General features: G+C 36.7%; 1 protein-coding gene across 2 annotated transcripts; it reads right to left on the bottom strand.

Moving 5' to 3' along the window:
• Positions 1 to 243: 243 nt before the first annotated feature.
• On the bottom strand, positions 244 to 10,551 carry LOC107031382 (NADH dehydrogenase [ubiquinone] 1 alpha subcomplex subunit 9, mitochondrial). Of its 2 annotated transcripts, none has more exons than XM_015232728.2 (13): positions 10,300 to 10,551; positions 10,086 to 10,182; positions 9,489 to 9,553; positions 9,297 to 9,382; positions 9,047 to 9,131; positions 8,896 to 8,966; positions 5,311 to 5,442; positions 3,448 to 3,563; positions 3,238 to 3,361; positions 3,065 to 3,133; positions 1,082 to 1,202; positions 808 to 993; positions 244 to 694 (listed from the first exon to the last, which is right to left on the bottom strand). In XM_015232728.2, exons 1-12 carry the CDS (start codon positions 10,397 to 10,399, stop codon positions 854 to 856), a joined length of 1,206 nt encoding a protein of 401 aa, XP_015088214.1. In that variant the 5' UTR covers positions 10,400 to 10,551; the 3' UTR covers positions 244 to 694; positions 808 to 853. The 2 variants fall into 2 exon arrangements, with proteins under 2 accessions (XP_015088214.1, XP_027767502.1); XM_027911701.1 differs by having other exon boundaries at positions 244 to 684.

The raw sequence follows: 10,551 nt of genomic DNA, 5'->3' as shown, positions 1-10,551 counted from the left end.
AAGAGAGTGCTCACTCATTTTAGACTATTTATATCAGAAGAATTAAAAAGAGGTTACCTGCATCTACAAGAAAAGTATAACTTGATTCACACAATTAAACTACTTTCTTCCAGGTCACCATTCAGTGTAAAATTTAAGAATACATGCTAAAGGTATTAAGTATGAATTATCTTAGGTCCACATAAAACGTTTAGTTGCTAAACACATAATACTGAATAAGAAATGCCCATCAAAAAATAAATGTAAACCAGAAAGACATCATTGGCATTGTAAAGCACCTCCGTGGGCATTTAAACGGGTGAAGAAGGCAAGTACTATAAGCAAATATAGAGTAGAATGGGTACTTTGTTACCTTATTTAGGAGACTAAAACGAAATATATGAACCAAATAGAACGCTAATGATTAAGTTGTTCCCCTGACACTACAATCATGTTCCACTTTTTCTTGGTCACTACTTGGGTGAAATACAAAGGGAGAACAGAGAAGTTAACTCTGAAGAAAATACAATTCGTCTCGTTGAGACAACGGTGCAACAAGCACCAAAATTATAGTCAACTCTTCCGGGAAAGGAGTATAGGTCTCAGCATCACACAACATTCATTTACTGAAAAACTCCCTTAGAATTTATTTTTTCCTGTTTGTCTGGCTGAACACGGCTGTACTCCAGAAATATTGTAAAGAAGCTGAAATGAACTGGTGACAATATAATGATCAATAAATGTTTACAACGTAGTTAGAATAACACTTTTCAGTTGAGAAAGGAACTTGTCACATGGAAAATAATGGAAGCAACTACTTGTACCGACCTTTTAAATAAGATCCAAATTGTGTTCATGCTTAGACCACTGAACCTCATGGATAAGATTCAGGAGACATTTTTTCACTAACTGTTGATCCATAATTTGGTCCACCTTTACGATACTGGATAAGAAATTCAACTGGATATCCCTTCACCTTGTGTGGCGCAAGCCCTAGATCTTCAAAAGTCAAAGCTGAAAAATAACCACAAATTGAAACGTGAGGATGTGTACGAATGAGATGGCCAACAGAAAGTCAAACATTAAATAAGATGAGGCAAACCATCTTTTGACACAACGTTGTCCGTGGCCAAGGCTTTAACCGCATCCAGATTAAATATTGTAGGGACAGGCATTGGAGTTGGTACTTTGTTGAGCAAAAATTCTCGAGGAGATGCAATAGCCTGAAACCAAAAATGTCAACTCCAAAAGGTAAATATGTAACACAACTTTTCATCTGCAAGGGGATCCCTATACTATACTGAACTCACTCATACTCCGGAAATACAGAAAAAAAAAATCTACAATTAAACTACTAAAAGAACACAGAATGGACTAGAAATAGGAGCTCTGAATGATTCATTTAGGATTCCAAAGCAAGGACTAATCAGTTCTTATAGACCAAGTTCATCGAAGTTCCATCCAAGAACAGAACTAGGACCTCCACCGGGCACATGTTGTTGAATGCCAATGACGACCAAATTAGCACAACAAAGTTAAAACATGAGAGCAGGAACACACCCACAACTTCAACAATTAAAATCAGATACAGAAAAATACTCTATCGGCTTTTAATTGAAGATCTTACTACATTCTCCTCCCTCCTCAAGATAACCAGTTGAGCGACGAAAATGAACCAGCCTAATGAGAATATGATTTTTCCCGTTCTGTACAAACTATTAGTTAAGTTGAAATTTAATGAAGAATGCTGAGGAGGAAAAGATGTCCACAATTTACAAACTGGAAGATACAACAAAAGGAAGAGAGGAAAATAAAATAGAATAGCATTAGTTCCTTTGGCTCTGGAAATCTGTCAACACTATCCTGCAACAATTATATGTGCCTTAACAACCATTACAATGAAGGAAAACTATTATTTCCCAAACAAAAGCATGACATATACTTTCAACCAGAGATGGCTTAGCATTGGGACTCATAAAGCTTGATTCGCAATAAATAACATGTGGCACATTTTTCTGGAACAGGTAAAATGATGCACTAGGCACCGGTATACCGAAACACCATGCCAGTACCACTGCACCATGCACCATGACCCAATACATGTTTCCTCAGGTTGACAACATACATAAACCAATGTCGTGCAAAAATCATAAGAGGGTATGATACGAAAGATGAGGCATGCTTTTTGTATTATATCACAAAATTAGAAGCCTTGCTCTAAGCTAGTGCCAGGATAATTACAGAGCTTGAACCCTTCTATACCAACATAAAAAGAAGGTCTCCACCATAATAAGCTCCTATCTTGTAAGCGAAGAATCTATGAACTCTAATATTATTGTTACATTATTATAATCAACTTTTTTGAATAACGGTGGTGTTCAAGCCAAGCTTGCACACAATAGACTATTCCATCGGGTACATGTTACTTGAGTTTTGTAGTCAAATTGATTCTGATTTATCTCATGTTTTTGAAAAATTATCAGATCCATTACATTTGATCAGTAATGGAGAATCTAACATATATGCTTTATCTGATTTTTAGATCTTAATAAACCGAGAAAATCTATGAGGGCCAACTTGAACAAAGTTTGATCTTTGGTTAATAATGGGTCTATTTCTCAAGCCCTCACCAATTGAATACCAGGTTTTGTTTTTGATTGAATTCTTCAAACATGCACCTAATCCTCTGTCCACACCATCATGTTTAGCAGTCTTACTACTAGAACAAAGCCCTGGGGGCATCTCTTCTTATATTGTATAAATATTTTACTACGTAGAGTGGATGGACAAACCTAACATGCCACAAAAGAGGTAAGATAGTACACTTAATTACAAAGTGTACAACATTCTCATCCTCAGTAGCAACAAATCCTAAACTTCCATAAACCAAAAATAGGACACCTAATGTAACAAATAAATCTACTCACGAGAAGAAACATACAAGTAAATATTTTTTTTTGATAATGGTAACTTAAAACACAAGTAAATATAGAAGCAAACTTGTTCCAAAACGTGGTTAGCGCATATAAATAACGATGAATAGAATGTTATTGAGACATAGGGAACCATCAATATAAACACTTGCCTTAGCAATAGGGAAAGGAACATTCACATAGCGTGGCCATTCACGGATCATATCAAACATGAGCTCTGCCTGTTGCAAAATATGATGTAGGACTTCATTACACAATTTAATTTACAAGGATAACATACTAAAGAACGGGAGAAGCAGTAAGAAAAGAGGACAATAGAGCAGACCAAATCATGCATAGTGTAAATATCTGGGCCACCAAGTTCATAAACTTTTCCCATGCTGGTGCCATTGTCTTTCAAAGAAGAAACAATTGCAGAAGCAACATCAGCAACGAATACAGGTTGAATTCTGCAAAAGCACTCGTAAGAACATGAATGGTAAAAGCTCCATTAAGTTTCGACCAAAATGACATAATAAATTGTCCAGAGACGTACTTTGTTGAACCACCTCCGATTAGAGGGAGAAAACCATATTTCTTTGCAAAGAATGCCCATGGATTCAGAATTCTATCTTCTGTACCGATCATCACTGCTGGTCGCAATATGGTTGCCTGCAGATGAGTGAGTAGATCAGCAACTTTATCCAATAGAAAATAAGTTAAATCACTTGAGATTGTAGTAAGGATATTGTAGCTTGAAGAGCTCAAACTTAACGAAGCAACACATGGCATCCATACAGATAAAGCTTCTAAGTGGTTTGCTGAACCAAATTTAGCCAGAAAAACTTTATAAAAAAGATAACAAAGATAAAGAAAATTTACCTATTATCACATTGCCCAGTTGTGTATTCAGTTATGGTGCAAGGTGTGGAGAAGTATGTTGGGTTTCAGGCAATGCTAAGGACTTGTTAGCAAGGCCAGACAGTAGAATGAATAGACACAGAAGTAGCACGTGGAAGTAACTTCTTTAGCACTCTAGTGACAATATGGAAAGAGATAAATAGGAGTGTGTGTTAGACAGTCAAGCCGTTTTTCACTTTCTGTACCTTCTTATATGAAACAAATAATTTAATTGATGTAAGAAGAATCCCGTACTGAAGAAGTACACCAAAAAGTAGAGAACTCACCAAACACCGAATCTTCTATACAAACTGAAACCTAGTGAGTGTAACAAAAAGAAACTACAAACTTCTTCCAAATATTTTTTCTCCTTACTTCTTCCTTCCTGCTTCCCCATGGTCTGCTTCAAACCCCTACACCCAGCATCTCACTGTGATGACATCTCCGTCCAAAAGCCACAAGGTTGGTGGCATTGTTATCGACCAAAAGTGCTTCACCTCATCCACATGCCCGGTTGTTACACTACCCCACTGGTCTTCAGAACCAACCTCGCTAAGTCACTATTGCCTTCAAACTCCCTTCCGATCTCGGAGATCTACAATCTCTTTATCCTTTTCATAATTTGAACATAATTTTTTCTGGAATTTTTCTCTTGTAATTGTTGTAATCTAAGTTATGCTACTTATAGAATTCTATTTTGACTGGGTATGTTGTTGTATTGTCTTGCAGTTTTGACTTTAGATTTCATTCTATTATTCGTATTTCTACCATTTACTGCAATCCTGAGTCCTTCATTCCCGTTTGGCCTCATGGTGTAGAAATGGTAAGTAAGAAGTATTACTAATGATAAGTTTGACAGATCGTAGCAGAGGGTAAAATAGGCTAGCATAACATTTTATATACATACAGACACGGAAAAAAATAAATAACCACAAACAGAAATAATAACTATTGAGGTGAGAGAAGTGGAATAATTATAATTGAGCTAAATATATGAAGGTAACATCATGTCAGTCAAGTTTTAAACCCATCTAAAAAAATTTATTAGATGAAAACAGTCTTTGTACCCCCAAAAAGGTAGGGGTAAGATTCGCATACATTCAACCCTCCTTAGACCCCCTCATAGGATCACAACGGGCATGTTGTTGTTAACTTGTTATGAAAAGATATAGTTTGGTGATTTTCGGAACTAGTTTCTAGTTTTCAATATTTTATTTCTCTGCGCTAAAAATGCTATGTTTTTATAATAATTGATGTGTCCGTCTACTAACTATTTTGTTGTCTAGGACAGCCTTCCTAAAGACAGATTCCCATGGCTGATGAGGTGCATGTCTTTGCACCTACACTAAAGTGACACTTAGATGAGGCGAAGCAAACAACCAGGCTTTAACTGAATTAAATGTGCCTCAAAAATGAGCCTTCATAACAGCACCGTCTGGTATATAAATGTTTATTTTCTTCTTGTTTTTTCTTTGGGGGGAGGGGGGTGACGGGCTAAGAGCATAATTTCATGTTTCACCTCAGGAAGTTCACGTGTAACAGCTTCTTCCCCTGCAGCTTTGGCTCTGAGCAGTCTAGATGAGGATGCAGGAGATGCCCCCAAGCTTGAAACTTGAATAAATCTCATGATACCACCATGCTCTTTGGCAATCTGCCGACACAGGAATTACATTTTAGTACAGATAAATACCAATTGTTAACGACTTCAATGAGTAGCACAAATCATTATATGCAACAAGAAACATTGCAGACATAGGAACTACATATTACTGTAGACAAAATAATCATCATAAGCTACTTCAAAGAAATGGCAGATGAAGGTGAATGTTGCAGATCATTAAATGCAACTAGAAACATACTCAAGTAATTTTCTTGTTTTTGTTACTGCCAGTACTTAAAACCAGACTACATGTTATGTCTTAACCACTCTTCTTTGGTCCAAACTTCAAAGCATCGTACTGTAGAAACAAAGCTGACAAAAAGAAAAGAATCACTACACCATTTGACGTGAAAATTAATGCCACGATATTTCAGCAGTACCATTGGTTGGTCACAGCAGTGGCAATAGATTGATGCAGACATCTATTCTAAGAGAAGCCCATACTCTCCAACCCATTTAGGGCGTCATGTGAACATGCACGAATTTCAATTTGAAAACTAAGGGTGTAAAATTACAACATATGTCAGGATTTGTAAACGATCATGATATTCAATATTATTGAAACTATTCTATAGTTGATAAATAAGGGGGTGAGGCAAGGGAATGGTTAGTCTACTTTCCACGTAAAGCATTTAATCCTTCATACTTGTGTTGCTTCGTACAACCAGAAGCAAAGTAAATGTGATTTAAGTTAAAGGGGCTGGAGGGCATATGTAACCCTTACAATTTCTTCTTTTCCTTATTTACATTCTCATAGATCATAAGCTATTACTCATGCCCTCCTCTACTCTAACAAAAAATATTGCAAGTAAAACGGTGGCAAACTATGAGGGCACCGAGGTGTATTTACTTTTTGGGACAAACTTTGTGCTCTGTTTATAAAATTATAAAGAGTGGCAAATCATTTTTAACAAACCAACCGAATCGAATTGGATTTTCTTAAAATTAGTTGGTTTGGTCTATTATTTGAGTAAGTAACTTTGTATTCGCAAAATATCATCATCAAAAGGATGATGTGGTGAGGCACTTACAACCCACAACGGGTGGGAAACATCCTTCACAAAAACTAAAAAGCTTAATAATTTGCCTATGAAATCAACTAGAGTTGCTACCTCCCTACCATATTCTACTAGCACCAAAAAAGAGAGAGGTCAAGGCATTTCATTTTGATATTCTGTGCGTAGCAGCTTTTGCCTTCAAAGCATCTGTATTTCTCTCCTTCCATGAAGTCATACAAATTGGAATGCTCATCCACCAATCTTTTCTCTGCCCTCTTCTTCCAATTCCTTTCCAACTATTGAGTAGCTCCAGGGTGGATTTAAGCATTACCCAACTTACTTCAAAATACATAAGAACGTGTTCCACAAATTTGCAGTTGCTTTGCAGTGTAGAAACAAATGACTATTTACCTCTGTTTCCTAGTCACACATAAAACACCTTCAGCAAATTTGTAAACCTCTTCTTCGTAACACTTCATGAGTTAGACAGGCTCTTCTAATCACAAGCCAAGCAAACCAAGAAACTTTCAGTGGGTTTCTGACTTTCCAAATTTTCCAGGGCCTAATATATGTCAAAGATGGACTGTTCATCTTCCATTAGCAAGATTTTACTGTAAAAAGTCCTCTACTATTGAGACTCCAACCTCATTTGTCTGGCCCCATATGGGATACCTGAAAAAGAGTTTAATACTTAAAGCAGGCCTGCTACTCTATCAATTTCAAGTCATTCAAAAATCTACTAAAAATTAGGTTCCACCCTAAACCTGAGAGAGAGTGACATTCTTTTGAAGGCTAATGATGTATAATTGAGGGAAAGTACCTCTCTTTTGTCAAAAAAAAAAAAAAGTGCTACTTCCAGAGCTCATTCCAAAAATCAATCTTCACTCCATCTCCCACTCTAAATGAAATATTGAGATTGAATTGTGTGCATAATCTTCTGATGGTTTTCCATACACTACATCCAAAAGTATCCAAAGCTGCCTCAATTGTCCATTAATTGAGCAGCCGATATTTTTTGTGATGAACCTTCTCCACAGAGCCATATCTTCTATGCAAAATCTCCATAACCATTTTGCAGTAGGCATACATTCTGTTTGCTGAGATTCTTTATACCTAGGCCCCCTTGTTTTTTGTTGAGTGTTAGGACTTCACCATGTTGTACCCTTGATTGATTCTCTTTTCAATGCTTTAAGGTATTGGATATAGACTCATCATATAAGTGGGAAGGCCATTGAACACGGATTTAACAAGTGTCAACCTCTCTCCAAGGGGTAAATATTTGACTCTTCCATCTTGCAAGCTTCTTTTCACATCTTTCCAGCACTTCATTCCAGACTTCCAATTCTTTGTTCTCAGCTCCCAGTGGCACTCGAAGGTATTTAGTAGGTAGCGAAGCTACCTGGCAGCCGAGAGACTCGGCTAAGGATTGAATATTGTAAACTTGATAGACAGGAATCAGGATAGAGGGATAAAGTGGATAGAGGGAACTCTTATTCCAGTTGAAATAAAATAATCAACAAATTTCTGTATACATATCTTACAGATTGTTTTTAGTTTCTTTTATGAAAGGATAATACCAAAGAATTGTTTTCATGAAATGGTAGTGTAATTGGAGTATCTCGGTAGCTTGCGAGCACCTCAACCGATTGCATGGTGTACCTGCTACCTCCTATAGGACATAGGTATTAGGTAACTCTATCCACCAAGACTTGGACATATTGGAAGAAATCACCAAGTGTTTATGCACTTCTGCTACTGCCAAGATTTGAACTTGAGACCAAATGGTTCTCAACCAACTTCATTGGCCCCTAGGCAAAGCTTATATCACAATCACTCTTATCAGCCCCAGAATACTCCTATGATGCAATCCCACCAATTAAATGTAACTAAATGAAAATTCATGTTCTTATCTAGGTTGAAAGAAGCCTCATTTTGCACAAAATAGCAAAAAAGGCAGATAGGTAAACGCACTCTCAGTCTGCACATTCATTCACACGGAAGTTTATCTTTTTGAATCAGTTATATGCACATTTGAATCAGTTATATGCACAATGACATACAAAAAGTTGGTAGGCTCTCCAAGTGAAACCAAAACTCAGGTAAACAACACTGAGAATAATGGTTAAGATGAACAACACTGAGAACCACATGTTCAATAAAGAGAAACACATATGATACAATCCTCAGAAAACCACAGAATGACTTGTAATAAGTTTATGCATTAACTTTAGATTGTCCTCGGTATCGTAAATCACAAGTTGACACATTGGACAACATCTTAATTATCAAAAGAAAAGAAACAGAATAACCCCAATAATGCACCGGATGAAATATCAAGATTGAGACAAAGCTTTTGCTTTTTGAACTTCAAGATTAAGACAGATTATTTCAGTTTATATTTAACTAATCTAGGTAAAGCAAAAGGCAATATAACAGCAGAACCTACCATTGCAAGCTGTTCAGCCATATGGAGGTTGACTTCATCAAAGCTGTAATTTCTCGTCTCATAATCCCTTCCTGGAAACCAGAAAGTTTTACCGACAATAGTTGTAAAGATATCTTTATGGATCACTGATTAAAAATGGTAGAAGGCATACCAATGAGATTGATCACAACATTAGCTTTAGCCATCACTGCCTTAACTGAATTTTCATCGCGGGGATTGTATTTCATAGGAACAATCTAGGCAAAATAAACAAAGAGAGGTAGTACCCCCATAAAAATAAGAATGCTTTCATAACTCATGTCTTTGTTTAAGAGAAGCTCAAAGACATCAGAAAATAACAATAAATCAGATCACAATAAAGTAAAGTAAGGTTGACTAGGGGAGCACAGCTGTTAACATACCTGTCCTAAGTCACCCATCAACTTAAGATGACGAGGAGAATCCTCAGATCCACGGAAAGGAACCAAGACTTGACTGCCCATTTTAGCTGAGATCCCCAAAAAACAGAAAACAAGTACCATTTACCTCAAGAATTCTTTAACTTTGTTGGTATAGTAAGTACAGGAAAAAGGAGAAGGTCATTAGAACGTTACCAAGCTGTTGTACAACATAACGCCCAAGAAATCCAGTAGCTCCAAAGACTGTAGCGACGATTCCACTGACAAACAACAGATTCAAAAACCATATAAATTCAAAAAATACATAATTCAAGTTGCACACATAAAAAAGAAACAAAAAATGAACAAAAACTATGACTCATCGTGTAGATATTTAAAATAAAGAGCACCAGAAGCACCAGGCCAACCAATAAGCAAAAAGAACACAACTTTGAATTACACTCACACAGTATTAAGAAACTAAAATGACATATCAAATTTAGTGGAACAGTACAAGATTAAACAATTATCACCCTACCCTCAATCCCAAACTAGTTAGGCAGCTATATAAAATCTCTCTACTCATTTTGCTCTATCCAGGCCCATTTTATTCCAATTACTAATTACTTGACTTCTAATATAAAGAGTTCTCTTAATCTAGAGATCAAATCCCAACACTGGCAAATTCAAAACCTAATTGGAAAAAGTACCAATTTAACCAAACCATTATCTCAACGAGTTGGGTACCATCTTACACGACTGTGAAACAAGATTTTCAAGGAAAAAGAACAAATTTTGAAATAACCCATTTACCTAACGGATGATCTTCCTCCAGTTCCCTTACGAATTAGAGGTCCCGCACCCCCGGTGGCAAGGTTAGATGCGTAGCGCGGAGTAAGATAACCATAGTCTGAAATAACAAAAACATAAACAAAATAAGAACACAATCCGATAAGAGATCACGACATTGTAGAGGGGGAAAAGGAAAAAAAACTTGAGTTGCCCTAGAAATGCATAAGCTACATACAGTGATCATCAGAAAGAGGATAGAGAGACTTGAATGATGAAATGGCAGGCGAATGATGTTTCAAAGATTGGTGCCCTAGTTTTCTCGTGATGGCCTGCATCTTCGTTCTCAGCGGAGCTCGAGCTCACAGAGAATGGGAGAAGATTGATTGATATCGGCGCTGTTAGGGAATTGGGGGAGAAATAGATGCACTGACTGAAGTAAATACGTATTAACTTGTCAACTCTATTCTAGTAATTGGGTGAACCTCAT

This window comes from Solanum pennellii, chromosome 9 (genome assembly GCF_001406875.1).
Source record: "Solanum pennellii chromosome 9, SPENNV200".
Taxonomy (NCBI): Eukaryota; Viridiplantae; Streptophyta; class Magnoliopsida; order Solanales; family Solanaceae; genus Solanum; species Solanum pennellii.
This window is presented reverse-complemented; position numbering and strand designations above follow the sequence as displayed.